Below are 17,217 nucleotides of genomic sequence, written 5' to 3' on the forward strand. Positions count from 1 at the left end.
CTCCTTGTATTGGAGCATGAAAATACAATATATTAGTCTATTTTTCTGTGGTTGAACATTATTAAGATACCACAACATGAATAATGTCTTTTTTTTTTTTTTTTTTTTAAGAATGTCTCCACATCTGCAGAAGAACAAGTTTTCAGGGCACGGTATCTCAGTTTGTTTGTTTCCCTGCCTCTACTTCTCCCCTCTCTACCTCTTAAGAATTGTGTCATAAATTCAATTAGAGAAAGTTTTCCTTTCTTTGATAATCTTTGTCATATACAAGTTGGTGGAAAAAGTCTGTTTCCCCTAAATAACCTCCATTGACAGTGACTATTTACAGGATAGTTATTTAAAAGTACTAATTACTGCCAAATATGTTTTAGGAACCTGAAACATCACATATTATTTTTATGAAATAGGTCAAATTGTATTTTAGTTTTATATTTGAAGCCAGATGTACACTATTATTCCCTTTTTTGGCTTAGCTACCAAGAAACCGAACTAAATTTGACATCTGAGTAATTGTTTAATCAGTTCTGCCTTTCAACACAATAATCTTTTTCTTTACAGGACTTCTGATGTCTTTCAATTAGCTCATTATGCCTATTATAAAATGCCAATTAAATTTGTATAGTTGAACTCCTTAAATCCTTTCTTGAAGTAGGATTTAGATTATATATGATAAATAACAAATACAGTAGTCAAATGATCTTACTATACAATTTAAATGTAAAGTGGTTTTCCATCTGATAGCAACAGAGTTGAGGGCAACATGACAAAAACTGTGCTAAGGACAAACTCTATCTTTCCTCCTCTTAAACTTTTCAGACTGAATTATTCTGAAAGATAGTATTCTTTTCACCTTCTGCCCTGAATAGGAACTCTTGGAGGACCTGGATATTCATATGAATTTTCTTTTTCTCTTTTTGTTCCTGCCCTCCACCACCATTATATAATTTTAGAATTTGAAAAATAACAATAAATTAAAATTAGCCAAATGCATAACAGAATCCCCCTTCTGTATTAATTACAGATTGGACTACAAAGCTTACCTTCTCACAGGTCTCAGGTGGCAAAACATTTCTGAATATATATGTACATCAATTCCCAGGCATCCATTAATCACTTAAAAAGTTAAGCAGATACAAGTGATGAACAAAGAGAATTTGAAACGAAAACATTACCGTTTATATTAGCACCCCCCCCCAAGTGAAATGCTTATCTATAAAACTGACAAAATATGTACAAGATCTAAATGAGTAAAATTACAAAAATGATGAATTGAAATCAAAGAAGAATTAAATAAATAGATATCCCATGCCCATAGATAGGATGACTCAATATTGTCAAGATGTCAGTACTTTCCAACTTAATCTATAGGACAACAAATTGAATCTACAGATTCAGTACAATCCCAATCAAAACTCCAGTAAGTTATTTTATGGATATTGACAAACTCGAGTAAAAGACGCAGAATAGCCAACTCAATATTGAAGAACAAAGTTGGAAGAATGACACTACCTGACTTCAAGACTCACTATACAGCTATAGTTATCAAGACAGTGTGGTACTGGTAAAAGAATAGACAAATGGATCAATGGAACAGAATAAAGAGCCCAGAAATAGATCCACATAAATACAGCCAACTGATCTTTAGAGCAAAGATAATCTTTTCAACAAATGGTACTAAAACAACTGGACATCGACATGCAAATAAATTAATCCAGGTAGAGACCTTATACACTTCACAAAAATTTACTCAAAATGGGTCACAAACTTAAACATAAATCACCAAACTCCTAGAAAGTAATATAGGAAAAAAAACCTAGATGACTTTGGGTATGTTGATGACTTTTAGATAAAACACCAGAGGCATGATCCATGAAAAAAGAATTGATAAAGTGAACTTCCTTAAAAGTAAAAACTTGTGCTCTGCAAAAGACAATGAGAAGACAAACCACAGACTGGAGGAAATATTTGCAAAAGATATACATATTTGAAAAAGAGTTGTTATCTCCATTTTGGTGTTTTGTCTTTATAGTAAATAAAAGTTTCTGAACAATGAAAAAAATGGGCCAAAGACTTGGACACCTCATCAAGTAAGATATATAGATGGTAAATAATCAAAGGAAAAGATGTTCGATATATCATTAGCAAACTGCAAATTAAAACAACAACGAAATACTACTACACATCTATTAGAATATCCAAAGTCCAGAGCATTGACAACACTAAATGCTGATGAAGATGTAGAGCAAAATGAATTCTTACTGCTGGTGGGAATGCAAAATGGCACAGCCACTTTGGAGGACAGTATGGTAGTTTCTTACAAAACCAAACATACTTTCACCACATGATCACTCTCACACAATCACACTCCTTGGTATTTACTCAAATGAACTAAAAACTATGTTTACATAGAAACCTGCACACCAATGTTTATAGTAGCTTTATCCATAACTGCCAAAACTTGGGAGCAGTCAGGATTTTTTCAGTAGGTTAATGGATAAATAAACTGTAGTACATCCAGACAATGGAATATTATTTAGCACTAAAAAGAAAAGGTCATCAAGCCATGTAAGAAAAGATGTGGAAGAAGCTTCCAAAGCGATAGTAATTAGAACAGTATGATAATGACATAAAAACAGACATTTAGATTAATAGGACAGAATAGAGAGCCCCCAATAAATCTATGCATATATGGTTAATTAATTTATGACAAAGGAGCCAAGAGTATACCATGGGGAAAAGATAGTCTCTTCAAGAAATGGTGTTGGGAAAACTGGACAGCCATATACAAAAGAATGAAACTGAACCTCATATACCACACACAAAAACTAATTCAAAATGGATTAAAGACTTGAACACAAGACCTAAAAGCATAAAACTCCTAGAAAAAGAAAAAGGTGGCCAGCTCTTTAACACAGGTCTTGGCAATGCTTTTTTGAATCCGAAACTAAAAGCAAAAGTAACTAAGCAAAAAGAAACAATTAGGACTACATCAAATTAAAAAGCTTTTGCACAGCAAAGGAAACCATCAACAAAATGAAAAAGCAACCTATTTATTGGGAGAAAATAGCTGCAAAATCCAATAAGGGACCAATATCCAAAATACATAAAGAACTCAACTCAATAGCAAACAATCTGATTAAAAAATAGGCAGAAGGCTATTGGCTCAGAGGTTTAGCGCAGCCTTCAGCCCAGGGCCTGATCCTGGAGACCTGGAATCGAGTCCCATGTCAGGCTCCCTGCCTGTGTCTCTGCCTCTCTCTCACTCTCTGTGTCTCTCATGAATAAATAAATAAAATCTTAAAAAAAATAGAAGATTTGAATGGACATTTTTCTAAAGAAGACATACAGAATGGCCAACAGACATATGAAAAGATGCTCAACCTCATTATCAGGGAAATGCAAATGAAAACTACAATAAGATAATACTTCATATCTGTTAGAATGGTTACTACCAAAAAGACAAAAGAAATAACAAGGGTTGGTGAGGATGTGGAGAAAAGGAAACCCTTGTACACTGTTGGTGGGAATGTAAATTGGTGCAGCCACTATGGAAAACAGTATAGAGGTTCCTCAAAAAATTAAAGATTGAACTACCATATGATCCAACAATTCCTTCTGGGTATTTATCCAAAGAAAACAAAACCACTAATTCAAAAAGATGTATGCATCCTCATGTTCTTGCAGCATTATTCACAATAGCCAAGATATGGACACAACCAAAGTATCCATTGATGAATGAATACAGAAAATGTGATACACACACACAATCAAATATTATTCAGCCATAAAAAAGAATGAAATCTTCCCATTTGCAACAATATAGATGGATCTCAGGGACAGTATGCTAAGTGAAATAAGTCAGACAAAGAAAGACAAATACTGCACAATCTCTCTTAAATGTGAGATCTAAAAACAAAACAAAACAAAACAAAAACAAAATGAAAAAACCCACCAAGCTTATAAATATAGGAACAGATTGGTGGCTGCAAAAGGAGGGGTGTGAGTAGAGAAGAAATGGGTGAACTTTTTTTTAGTTTAAATAAACTCAACATAGATTTTTTTAAAAGTTTAAAAAAGATAAAGAAATGAGTCATCAAGCCACAAAAAGACATAGAGGAAACTTAAATAAAAAATTACTAAGTGACAGGGTCACCTGGGTGGCTCAGTGGTTGAGCATCTGCCTTTGGCTCAGGGCATGATCCCGGGGTCCTGGGATTGAGTCCCATATCAGGCTCCCTGCAGGGAACCTGCTTCTCCCTCTACCTGTGTCTCTGCCTCTCTCTCTCTGTGTCTCTCATGCATAAATGAATAAAATCTTTAAAAAAATTACTAAGTGACAGAAGCCAATTTGCAAAGATTATATAATATATGATTCCAACTATATAATATTCTGGAAAAGGCAAAGCTATGGAAACAGTAAAAAGTTCAGTAGTTGCCAGGGGTTGGGGGAGAGAGGGATGAATAGGTGGAGCAGAGGATTTTTAGGGCAGTGAAACTATTCTCTATACTACCACGGTTGATACGTAAAATACTTTTATCAAAACCCTAATAGAGGGATATACAACATCAAGAGTGAACCCTAATATAAGCTGTGGACTTTGGGTGATAATGATGTGTCAGTTAGGTTCATGAATTCTAACAAATGTACCATGCAAGTATGGAAGACTGTGTGTATCAGGAACAAGGAGTATATTGGGAACTCTATATTTTGCTGTGAACCTAAAAGTATTCTAAAAAGTTTATTTTTTAAAAAATTTCAAGCTTACAAAAATTAAAAAAAGAAGTCAAGCAGATAAAAGGGGGAAGAAATTTTTAATTACATGATCTTTTCCAATAATTTAGATTTTAGGAAAATCTTCAACTACAGTATGGTATCCATGTCAACTGACATAATGATTTAAAGAACCCTATGAGAAAAAAAATCCTATAAGTAGTTCCTAAATAAGCCTTGAAATGCCACATTATTCACACAATAATCACCAGGTAAAAAACTCTTTCCCTCTATTATCAAGCTCTTAGCTTTCTCACTCTCCATTATTCCATTCTTTCAGAGATCTATTGAGCAACAGTCCCTTAAAACAAACCACTAGTTTCTAAAATCATATTCTGTCAAATCTTGAGCATTAAGTATGCTTAAAAAAATCTTCACATGAGGGGTGCCTGGGTGGCTTAGTTGGTTAAGGGTCCAACTCTTGATTTCAGCTCAGGTCATGATCCCAGGATCATGAGATCGAGCCCCATGTCAGGCTCTGTGCTGGGTGTGGAGCCTGCTTAAGAGTCTCTCTCTCTCTCCCTTTCCCCATACCCCAATCCCTCCACAAAAAATATTTTTATGATGTATTAATATACCTGAACCAAGATAATGTAATGAAGCATAACTGCCATTAATAGAATAATAGAATTATGTTTTTTAAGGCCAATCAAGAATAGCCTTTAAAAATGTACATATTCAAACAACAATGGATACTTTATTTTCTGGTTGACTGATGTGGCAAGAGTCTCTGGGATGCAGAACGTGTTTAGAGGCATCTATTTAAATGTTTAAAAAGGTGATTTTAGGGATGCCTGAGTGGCTCAGTGGTTGAGCACCTGCCTTCGCCTCAGGACATGATTCCGGGGTCCTGGGATCAAGTCCCACATTGGGCTTCTTGTGTGGAGCCTGTTTCTCCCTCTGCCTGTGTCTCTGCCTCTCTCTCTCTCTCTCTCTGTCTGTCATGAATAAATAAAATCTTAAAAAAGAAAAGGTGATTTTATTTAACCATTCATCTTTAATTTTGTTTGAGACAAATACACAGATACAAGAAATACTCCTACTATTCTGAAGATTTCTGAGACCAAATGGAGATGCAATGAGGAAAAAGAACCATTTAGACTATCTAAAGGTTCAATGCAATCTGTGATGGACTAAATTCTCACCAAATTATTTCTCAAGAAATAACCAAATAATCTAATCTTAGTTAAGACAGCACAGATACAAGGCTCAAAGCTTGCAAAAAAAACCCAAAAAAACAAAACAAAACAAAAAAACCCCAAAACAAACAAACAAACAAAAAACTAGAGGGATATACATATGCGATCTGTAACTGGCTATTTCCAGGTAATAGGATATTAAGTGCTTTAATTTTTTTTAATTTCCTAGTTTATTTACAATGAACATGTGACATCCGTTCTTAAAATTCTTTTTTAATTCAATGCTTTTAGCATTCAAATTAAATGAAGAACCTGAATATAACATGAAAGGGTGTGGTTCACTTGGTATTTAAAATAAGACCCTGGGATCCCTGAGTGGCTTGGCAGTTTAGTGCCTGCCTTTGGCCCAGAGCATGATCCTGGGGTCCCAGGATCGAGTCCCACATCGAGCTCCCGGCATGGAGCCTGCTTCTCCCTCTGCTTGTTTCTCTGCCTTTCTTTCTCTCTCTCTCTCTCACTCTATGTCTATCATGAATAAATAAATAAATAAATCTAAAAATAAATAAATAAGACCCTAACCCTGGAGCATCTGTCCAAAGACAGTCCTAGGCTGTAGTCCCAATTTAGCTCAAGAAGATATAGCTCAACACATAATGAAATTTCATTTTTTTATATTAAAGTTTACTTATTGATTTTTTTAGGAATCTCTGTATCCAACGTGGGGCTCAAATTCATAACCCCGAGATCAAGAGTCGCTCGCTCTTCTGACTGAGCCAGCCAGGCACCCCTTATTTTTCATATTATTTAGAAAATGTATGCCATTTAATGGCAAAGATACTAATAAATGAGCTAAAACTGCATAAAAAATGAGAAATACTTGAGAGGCATATGACCGTCCAAAAATATGGGTGGGAAACATGAAATACGCAGCCATGTTCTACCCAACATCCATTATTCAGCATAAAGTGATCCTAAAAGCACCCATGAAAGCCAGAATTACCGAACAATGCAAAGCACCTTGGCCTACAATACCACAATGCAACCTGTTTTGTCTTTTGCAGCAGTATCTTAGAAAGACCTAAAATCAAAATGTCTCCATCTGATGAATAAGGTAGGTGATCCAAACAACATGCTCTACTATACATTGTCAAAAGCAAGACATCAAAACAAATACAACGCTGAAAAGAAACTGTTATAACTGATTTGAAAAATACGTTTTGAAGTTTGAAAATTAAGGCACACTATAAAGACAATCAAAAAATTTGAAAAGAATTTAGGAAAGACTTTCAAATTTGATTCATAAAGAGTTTTACAGGCAGAGAGCCAAATTACACTAAACTTATATATCTAAACATTTATGAATAAGAATTGCTAGGAAAAGAAGCTCGTTTATCATAAAAAGCAGCTTTATAACTTCAGAGTTAGCTCAGAATTAGTCTCCAAAGAATCACCAAGAGCAAAATTGCAAAAATTATAGAGAATGCATCCTTAATGATTTTCAAACATGGAGCACAAAGTATGTTGTGCAGAGAATTGTGTGTGCGTGTGCAGAGAACTTATGCAGCTTGTTTCAGAACCATTTCTGTAAAAAATAATCAAAGCAAAAAAAAGTTTCTGTACTAACTTGAATTTATATAAATAAACAAGTTTCTGTACTTAAAGTACTGGTTTTCAGCTGTACAGAAAAATTATACATTCACTGTCCACTTTTTTTTTTTAAAGATTTATTCATTTATTTATGATAGACATAGAGAGAGAGAGAGAGAGAGGCAGAGACACAGGAGGAGGGAGAAGCAGGCTCCATGCCAGGAGCCCGACGTGGGACTCCAGGATCATGCCCTGGGCCAACGGCAGGTGCTAAACCGCTGAGCCACCCAGGGATCCCCCGCTGTCCACTTTGTAATCATAAGGTAAAATTACTATTGTGCAGTGATTGACTAATAAAGGACATTAATACTCAGAAATGTGACAGTGGATTTTCCCAATGAAAATGAAATATTCCTAAATACAAGTCTGAACAGTAAACCATGTTTTCTAGATTTAGAGAGAACTTAAAGTTGAAAAAGGCTATTACAAGTTAAGAGTTAGGTGTTTTTCTGCTTGCTTTTCTGGTGAGTAGGTGATTTCCTAAAAAGATTCCCATGGGGGACACCTCAGTGGCTCAGTTCCTTAAGTGCCTGACTCTTGATTTAGGCTCAGGTCATGATCTAGGGGTCCTGGGATCCAGCCCTACATCAGTCTCTGTGCGCAGCGCTAAGTCTGCTTGTCCCCCTTTCCGCTTCTCCCCCAGCTCCCTCTCTCTCTAATAAATAAGTAAAATCCTTTAAAAAAAAAAAAGGGAAAAAAAGAGTTCACATGGCAGTAGAATAAAAAGAATTAGCACGTAGGCACATGATAGCTACCTGATGAGGCAGCCACTAGTCACATGTGACTACTCCAAATTGAGACCTGTTTTAAGTGTAAAGTATGCTTTGCATTTTAAAGATTTAGTACAGAGAATGCAAAGTATCTCTCATTAATACTTTTTTATATTGATTAAATGTTGATTCAATGTATTAAAATTAATCTTTGTTTCTTTTTGCTTTTTTTTTTTTAAAGACTTTATTTATTCATGAGAGACAGAGAGAGAGGAGAAAGAGAGAGGGAGAGAGAGAGAGAGAGAGAGAGAGGCAGAGACACAGGTAGAGGGAGAAGCAGGCTCCATGCAGGAGCCCGACGTGGGACTTGATCCCGGGTCTCCAGGATCAGACCCAGGGCCGAAGGCGGCGCTAAACCTCTGAGCCACCCGGGCTGCCCATCTTTTTGCTTTTTTAAAAGTAAAACACAATCTGATTTTAATTGTCTTCTGCTGTTTACTACTACAAAATGTAAAATTACATCTGTGGTTCATACTATATTCCTACTGGACTGTGCTGTTCTAAGCCAGTTCAAGGCAGAAATGTTTTAAGTTAACATGACACTGCCAGAGATGGCAGTCTGTGGAAAGCAAGTTGCCCTGAGATCTGTATTCAAATCTTGATTCTGGCACTTAACTGTGTGAGCAGTGGGGCAAGTTATTTCACCTTCCTGAATGGGATTATTATTACTATTATTCAGTAAAGTTATTTCACCTTTCCTCATCTAGTAAATAATACAGATAGTTCAAAAGCTGTCTGTTCTGCTATAAAATAAGTTTCTTTAATGTGAATTAGCATATGTGCAATTGGTGAATAGGGAAAAGATGCTATATCCTATGCAGTTTATCCCAACACGTTAAAGGTTTGGAGTGATCAGAGGTGGTCTTTCTACAATTACAAAGGCCTCAGTCATATGCAATAGTTCCTTCTTTTGGCTTACAAACTGATGTCCAGTAGCTTCAAGTATCCCTTGCATTTTTCACAACATCAAGCACTATGAAAAGCTGTTAGTGCAGATGAAAAAGCTGGAGACTTCCACACGTCTTGTTTTAAGTAGTGTGGATTTTTTCTTCATGAACCCTGTTATTTTAGTGTCCTGTCCTGTAAGATATCAGGATTTCCAGAAATGTGTGTGTGATTACAGTAGAAACACCTATATAATATGTACTGTCACCCCAATTGCCCTTTAATTCAAGATTTAAAAATGTTCATTAGCTGAGAGAATACTTGCAACTAATACTGTGGTATGGTCTGCTAGAGATAGAAGTAGTTTAGTCAGAAACTTTATTGTAGAAAATGCCAGTTTTTTATTGACTTTTTTTTTTTAAATTTTTTTTTGACTTTTGTTTTTATCAAAAGGGAAGAACTGTAATTCTAATACTAGCAGTAAAGACTAACAAATTTAATACAAATTAAACAATAATAAATACAGATATCATTGTTTGTCCTTGATCTGGTGCTCACTGGACTAGACAGGAAGTTATATGCACTGTGTGTTTAAGAAAAAAAATCTTGATATATAAAATCCTGGAAATATCCATTACAGACTATTTCTAAAAGTTAAAATGTACTCTAGAATATTGTAATTATTTTTTAGCTCTCTGGATATGGAATCCCACATTAGACTTTTGTACATGTTTTTTTTTTTAATTTTATTTTATTTTTTAATTTTTTATTTATTTATGATAGTCACAGAGAGAGAGAGAGAGGCAGGGACATAGGCAGAGGGAGAAGCAGGCTCCATGCACCGGGAGCCTGACATGGGATTCGATCCCGGGTCTCCAGGATCGCGCCCTGGGCTGAAGGCAGGCGCTAAACCGCTGCGCCACCCAGGGATCCCCTTTTGTACATGTTTTAAGGAGTATATGATGTGTAAAAGTAGGGGCTATCTGCCTCAGGATTTTTGTGAAACTTAGATATAATAATGTACATAAGGGATTCAGCAACATCTGGCAAATAGAAAATTCATGTAAGTGGCAACTATTATCATTATATTATTCACGGTATACAAACTTGTGCAGAATTCCTTTTCCCCCTCCTAATAAGGTCTTACATATAGGTAGAACAGGTGTTTAGACATCCAAAAACAAATTTCATAATTTGAAAACTCAGAATTATCATAAGGGTGTGTGAAAGTCTTAAAAAAAACAGTGCAAGGCTACAAACAAGTCAAAAATTACAAATGAATGATTTAATTTAATAAACTTTAGGGAAAAATCTATCAGAACAAATAAATACTGCTGTTTATTCTTGTTATTCAAAGACAAATTAGCACTTGCTAAGTAATAAAAACGTTTTCACGGTGGTATTTCTCTTCAAACAAAAAAACTTAAGTGAGTATAATAAAATTATATTGTGCTGTGGGAACTGCATTTTTATTTTTTGGAACTGCACTTTTAAAGAATTAATAAAGCAGTTTTCTCAACTGAGAGGTGGATAACATGAGAGGAAAGAGAGCTTCTTTGCCTTTTGCGAACAATCTCTCCTTCCTGCCAATGGTGGCCAACTCATATTTCTACAGGAAAATGCCTGTATATATAAAAGATATTAATTTAATTCTGATATACAGTCAATGAAATTATTATTCTAAGATGATTGTTTCCAATTTCAAATCATTGGAAAAAAATAAAAGTATTTTTTTTCTGGTTCTGCTGAAGAATCAGACAGGAAAATGTGTGGTTTCCCTCTGGAGTCCGATGAGTTTTTAAAGTATTTCCAGTATGATCTCTTTGAAGAGTGGGCTGTGACCACTAGTGACAGGGAAAGCATGATGAGATCAGGATCCAGTTTTGGAAAGGTGGGGAGAAGAAACAAAAGAAGAAACAGGAAATAACCTTTAGGGCATTAGTTGTCAAAGATGGAACATCATATCTGGGAACTTGTTAGAAATGCAAATTATCAGGCTTTGCCCCAGTCCTGCAGAATCAGAAACTGGGTGCAGTCCAGCAATCTGTTTTAACATGATTTTGGGATTCTGATGCACACTTAAGTTTTTACAGGATTAAAAATACTTCTTTAACAAACTTAGGAAATCTCTCTAGATACTTGATTGTACGTGGAAAAATCAAATAATTTTTAAGTTTTCCTTTAATAGTTCTTTCTTTTCTGTATGGTTTATCTACTTCGGAGCTTAAAAAAAAACTATAAGTGTAAACAAAGTTACACTTCAGCCCACAGGCAGGCATGGCTGCTTGCCTCTTCATGTGGTACAGTTTTTGGGTCAGTCCTTATCTCTGCAAGACCAAGAATCCAATTTCATATTTCTAGCCAGAAATAAACAGGCCCCAGGGAAAGGAAAATAAAATCATAAGGGGCTTGACTGATAACTACAATGTCAACTTTTTAATTTACTATGAGAAATGTGATTGCTAACAAGACAAGAAGATTTAGATCTATGATTCTTTCCCTAATAGGACTGAACTACCCATGAAAGTCAATGAGTTTTAGTAGATAGAAAATCTGCTTCAGAGTACAGTTGGGTGCTCTCATTTGCTAGTGAGAAATAGCCTGAAAGCCTGGGGCACCAGGTCAAATTGCAGGGTTCTTGTCTCCAAATTTTTCCACAGGTCGTTTTTGCACATATTCCATGTAGCCTACTATTCTTCCATTTGGAAAAGGCTTGGCTTGGGCATGCTGTAAAATATCTAACTCTTCAAACTTGTGAGGCACTCTGGATCCTTAATATACTTAATTTATTAACAGGCATTTACCAAGTTCTTATGTACCAGGCTCTATGCAAAGTATTGGGAATAAGAAAAAAAAAAAACCATTAAGACGATTCCACTTGTCCAAGAAGTTTAGGAAAAATAACCAGAGAAAGATAATTATAAAACATAGTAAATGAAATAATACAGCCATGCACTGTGTATTATGGGGAAATTCTCTGGTACTCCTAGACTGAAGGGCGGGTAGTTTGGAAGGTTTTCCAAGGAGATGGAGAACACTCCGGATGAAGGGGTTAGATATGGAAAGTCACAATTCATTTGCAAACCATTGTAAATGGCCACTGTCATCTATTAATTTTTAAAAAAATATTTTATTTATTTATGAGAGAGAGAGAGAGAGAGAGAGAGGAAGAAGCTGGCTCCATGCAGGGAGCCCGATGTGGGACTCCAGGATGAGGCCCTGGGCTGAAGGCGGCGCTAAACCGCTGAGCTACCTGGGCTGCCCACTGTCATCCATTTAATAGTGATGTTAGCTTTTATTTTGTTAAAATGAAAAATTCTTTTAGCCTAAACTCCGTACTGAGGTATTAAATCTATGCAGTTTGAGGTCAAATCTAGTAGAAAGAGATATCTAATTTGGTGGAAAAGCCAAATTATGTTTTTTTTTTTTTTAAGTTTTGTTTTCTCTGATACAGAAGCAGTAAGTATATGTTAAATAAAGGTCCTAGGATTGGTCGTTGGCCATTTGGCACAATTTTTACTTGAAAGTAACTGAACAAAGTTTAATATTCTCAGGTTACTCTCATTTAAACCGTGACTTATTGGGGACCCCTGGGTGGCTCAGTGGTTTAGCGTCTGCCTTTGGCCCAGGGCGCGATCCTGGAGACCCGGGATCGAGTCCCACGTCGGGCTCCCGGTGCATGGAGCCTGCTTCTCCCTCTGCCTGTGTCTCTGCCTCTCTCTCTCTCTCTGTGACTATCATAAATAAATAGTTAAAAAAATTAAAAAAAAAAAAACCTGTGACTTATCTTAGTAACTATATTGCGAGGTTTTTAAGAGCAGTTTGCTCAAGGAGAAATAAAAGCAGACTATTTTTCATTGCTTTTGACTACTTCCCAGGGAAGCAAAAAAGGCAAAGCATGAAGTCCTACAAATAAGTTAACAAATTATAGCAAGAGCAAAGTCCCTAGGTTCATTAGATTCCTTCCTAAATCTTTTGCTATGAGGTTTGAACCACAGCAATACGGCAAGGGCTTCGGGAAACAGGACAGCCGGCGACAACCGTAAGCCGTCTACAACACCAGGACAGCAGAGGCGGCGCGGCCGTCCCCAAGCCCGCCCGCCCGCCGTCCCAGGCGGACTCTGCCCGGGGCGTCAGCCGAGGCCCTACGGCCCCGCCCGCCCGGGACCCGACGCAGGATCCGCCCCGGACCGGGGAAAGGGCGCCCCCCTCAGGGCCTTGCGGGCGCGCATGCGCACCGCCGTCCCCGCCGCCCCACCTCTCCCGCAGGGCCCGGCGCTCCCACCCGCCCTCGTCCCGCTCCACAGGCTCCCAGCGTCCTACGGGGAGTGGTCGCCGGGCCCCCGCCCCCGAGGCCCCCGGTCGCGCGCCGGCCGCGGCGGCTACAGAACTTGCGCCCTCATTGGCCGACGCGGGCCCGGCCCTGCTCCCCGCGCGCCTGCGCGCAGCCGGACGTGGGGGAACCCCCCCAGCGGCCCCGCGCCCGTGCCCACAGCTGGGGCCAGCTGGCCGGGCTGCCGTCCTCGGTCGCCCGCTTACCGCCCGGCCGGGAGGGGGCTCCGGGCGTTCCGCGGAAAGCTTCGGGAGATACGAACACGCACTCCGAGACGGGGCGAGCTAGGCCGGCGGGCGTCGGCCAGGACCAGGCGGCAGGTGGCGCGGCCTGCCCGGAACCGAGTGGACAGGCCGGGGAGGAGGGCGGCCGAACGCGCGCTGGCGCGGGAGCTGAGGGGACGGGGGGGGGGGGGGGGGGGGCGCGCATGCGCCGGGCGCCCGGGGAGGGGGCGAGCGGGCCCTGAGAGCTTTCCGCGGAGAGTGCCTGATACTACAGGTCCTCGTGGCATTTCTTACACAGGTAGAGCTGATTCTTAGACGTTTTCTCCAGTTTACTTTTTGACTTTGGTCCCTTCAGTATCTGGCTATCATCAAACGAGCATTGCCCCCACCCCTCTTAAAACAACGATTCATCTCGGGTTTTGGCTTTATTTTTGCTTTTGTAGCTTTAACCCTGGGAACAGCCATAAATGAAATGAGGCAAATGCAACAACCGCTCTTTTCCCTACCTTTTGGTACTGCTGACAGAGAAAACAAAAACAAAACAAAACAAAAAAACAAAAAACCTATTTGCTCCATCCCTAAGGACTCTTACTCTTGACTTAAAACAACTTGGTCCCTTGTAATCCATTCCATTCGATCCCATTTTTTTTCCTAAAAGCTTAACTTACCATCTTTAGCATTTTAATCTTTTTTCTTTTTCCATTTTAATCTTTTCAAATGCATCCTGGCCACCAGCACTAAACAGTCTCATCTTTTTCGAATTCCTTTCTTTGGTTTTCAAATTTCCATCTTTAGGAAGGACTAACTTATAAGTGTCCACTTACATTTTTCACTTGTCCTCAAAGGCCCTCAAACCGATGGTAGTAATCTCCAAACTTAATCTATTTTCTAGGTGCTATTTAAGTTAGAGCAGTTAAGAGTTAGCCGGTTTTTCATACTAGAGAATTGAGCATGTTTAAGTCGTTGCCTTACTTCCCATATCCCATTCCCAATAGTGTTCATTTCACGTCTCATCATATGGTAATTGGCATTTTGCTACGTGCTAGGAATTAACTTTTTTTAGTCTTGGGAGTGTATGGACTTAATCCAGTGATGCTATTATCCTGTTTTGAGAACTTTAAGAAATACTTTAGTTCTCCTAGTCATGACTTATCTTTTATTACTCACCTTATTCAGGGTTTTTCTCTAAATGATTTAAGATTATGGTTTAAAATATCAAATCAAGGACTGAGAATGATCACCTTGGAAAATGACTGTGCTAAAGATCTGAAGGAAGACTTCAGAAAAGGAGTTTTAACTTCCTAAGGTAGTTAGGAACAGTCCTTGTTAGAGTATTTAGGTTGTGGTGTATGTTTAAAATACTGTTTTCTTTAGTCATACTTAATGTAACAAACTACAAATTTTCAAAATATGTACATTCTAAGATACAGTTATTCAGAGAGTAATTTAAAATTTTTTGGTATAACTCAAGCTGCTCTCGAATCTTGGTGTTTGAATCATTTTTGAATAGTATTTACTATTCTAGATTACATATGCAGAATAGGATTTAGCCTCTGTACTGTGTATACACTAAACTTATTTCATACCCCTAAAGGTTTATCTGAAAACTCCAGTTACTTTCCCTTTTATGTCTCCCTCTTATTAAATGCTGCAAAACATTGTGATTTTCCACTGTTTGGATTTCAGAATAAATAGGGGTTTACCATACTTAGGTTTACGTAAGTTAAAGAGAAGTCAAAAAGTAATTTGAATTCAATTTGAATGGTTATCCAGTATGGATAACCATCTGCATCCTTTAACCCCAATTTTTAGTTTGGAAACTATTAACTTAGTATAAAACAATAAAGGGCGAAAGGTGAATATAGTGAAAACTGTCTTTATTGCCTTTTATTTTCAACAATGATTACTTGAACTTAAAAAAAAAAAAAAGGCCTTAATTAACTAATGGTTACTGAAAAGCCAAACCTTTCCAGCCCACTTCATATTCTCCTTCAACCATTTCAGGGCAGAACAATGTTCCAAACTATAAACCTGTTCCTTATTAACATTGACAGTCATATGCTTAATGAAGAGCTTTGGATCCGATATACGAGCAGCCATAATTAACCTTTCCACTGCAGCTTGATAATCATCCTTGCTCCAAGATTTGTTTTCTTCACATCTACAAAGTGAACACCTTACAAAGTCAGAAACTATAGTTTCTTCAAAAGACAGTCATTTACATTTACTGGTACTAAGATTTGAGTTTTTTTTACTGTATTCTTCTAATAGTGGCTTTCAAATTTTTTTGAACATCACACACAGTTTATACTGTGATCCAGTATATACCCTCATACATAGATGGAAAAGTTTCAGAAAACACTTACCCTTATGACAATGTACTCTTATTTTCTACTCTCTTTTATTCACTTATTTTAATAATATGGTTGCAGAGGTGCCTCCATGGCACAGTTGGTTAAGGTTCCAACTTTTAGTTTCTGTTTCAGGCCCTGATCTCAGGGTCATGAGATTGAGGCAATGAGTCTACTTAAAACTTTCAGCAATGAGTCTACTTAAAACTTTCTCTCCCTCTCCCTTTGCCCTTCCCCCATGCATGCTTTTTTCCTCTTTCAAATAAATACATACATCTTAAAAAAAAAATAATGTGGTTGTAATACCCTAAACTGATTTCACCACACAAATGCACTACAACCCATAGTTTGAAAAACACTGATCTAGAACACGGCTAATAGCCTCTCTCTGTATCTTGAAAGTTGATAATTGCATAACTCTTCATTGTAATGTACACCAAGAATACAAAATTAAAGTTACTAACGGTCATATGTTTTACCTTGATATTTGCTATTTTTAATTATAAGCATATACTTAACAGCTAACATTTGGTAACAGAATTGTAATTATATATCTTTACCAAATTTCCAGTTATTTTCTTTAGTCTTGATTTAAGATTCTTCACTAAGTGCTAGAATTTACTTTTCTAATAACTCTTCTACCAGTCTCCAAATTTCATAAAATTCATATGACTGTTTATCCTAAGGGATAGGGAGTGAGAAGTATTTAAAATAGAGATGTGGCTGTTATATTAGGCATCAGTTGTTTTGTATTCACTGCATCCTGCTCTTGGCACTTGTAGGGCCCAAGAGCAAGGCACAAGAATGAGCCTACTTGCATTAATACCTTAGTGTGAAAAAAAAAACCAAAAACCTTAGTGTGGTACATGGAGTGGTGGCAGTGAGGACTTCAACTTGGTCACACCAAGTTGAACAAATGGTTACAGAGAAGAAGGATTGGTCAGGTGCCTTCTACTACACTCTGGCTTAGAGAGTGGTGCCTAGAAGCTAGCAGATTGGGCTTATGCCAACTAGGTACAGGTTTTTCAGTATAAAGAATAAAATTCTGAGAGAGGTGAGTGTAACAAGGCAGGTGTCAGTATGATGATAAAAATAGA

General features: G+C 37.6%; 2 protein-coding genes across 5 annotated transcripts in view; both read right to left on the reverse strand.

The window, feature by feature from the left end:
- Positions 1–13,965, reverse strand: part of TCAIM (T cell activation inhibitor, mitochondrial) — a 54,516-nt gene extending 40,551 nt beyond the window's left edge. For 3 of the 4 annotated variants that reach the window (XR_005984563.1, XR_005984562.1, XM_041733747.1), the window contains exons 1-2: positions 13,752–13,964; positions 1,041–1,113 (exon numbers count right to left, since the gene is read on the reverse strand). Coding sequence is in view for 2 of the 4 variants with exons in the window: in XM_041733747.1 (XP_041589681.1) it covers positions 1,041–1,069 (29 nt within the window). In the remaining 2 variants the exon portion in view is untranslated. Of the gene's footprint in view, positions 1–1,040; positions 1,114–13,751 lie in introns of all 4 variants that reach the window. The other variant, XM_041733748.1, reaches the window with a different exon arrangement.
- A 351-nt stretch (positions 13,966–14,316) lies between these two features.
- Positions 14,317–17,217, reverse strand: part of TOPAZ1 (testis and ovary specific PAZ domain containing 1) — an 80,641-nt gene continuing 77,740 nt past the window's right edge. Inside the window, exon 20 of the mRNA XM_041733741.1 lies at positions 14,317–15,930. Coding sequence (XP_041589675.1) covers positions 15,711–15,930 — 220 coding nt within the window. The 3' untranslated portion in view covers positions 14,317–15,710. The remainder of the gene's footprint in view (positions 15,931–17,217) is intronic.

This window comes from Vulpes lagopus, chromosome 19 (genome assembly GCF_018345385.1).
Source record: "Vulpes lagopus strain Blue_001 chromosome 19, ASM1834538v1, whole genome shotgun sequence".
Classification (NCBI taxonomy): domain Eukaryota; kingdom Metazoa; phylum Chordata; class Mammalia; order Carnivora; family Canidae; genus Vulpes; species Vulpes lagopus.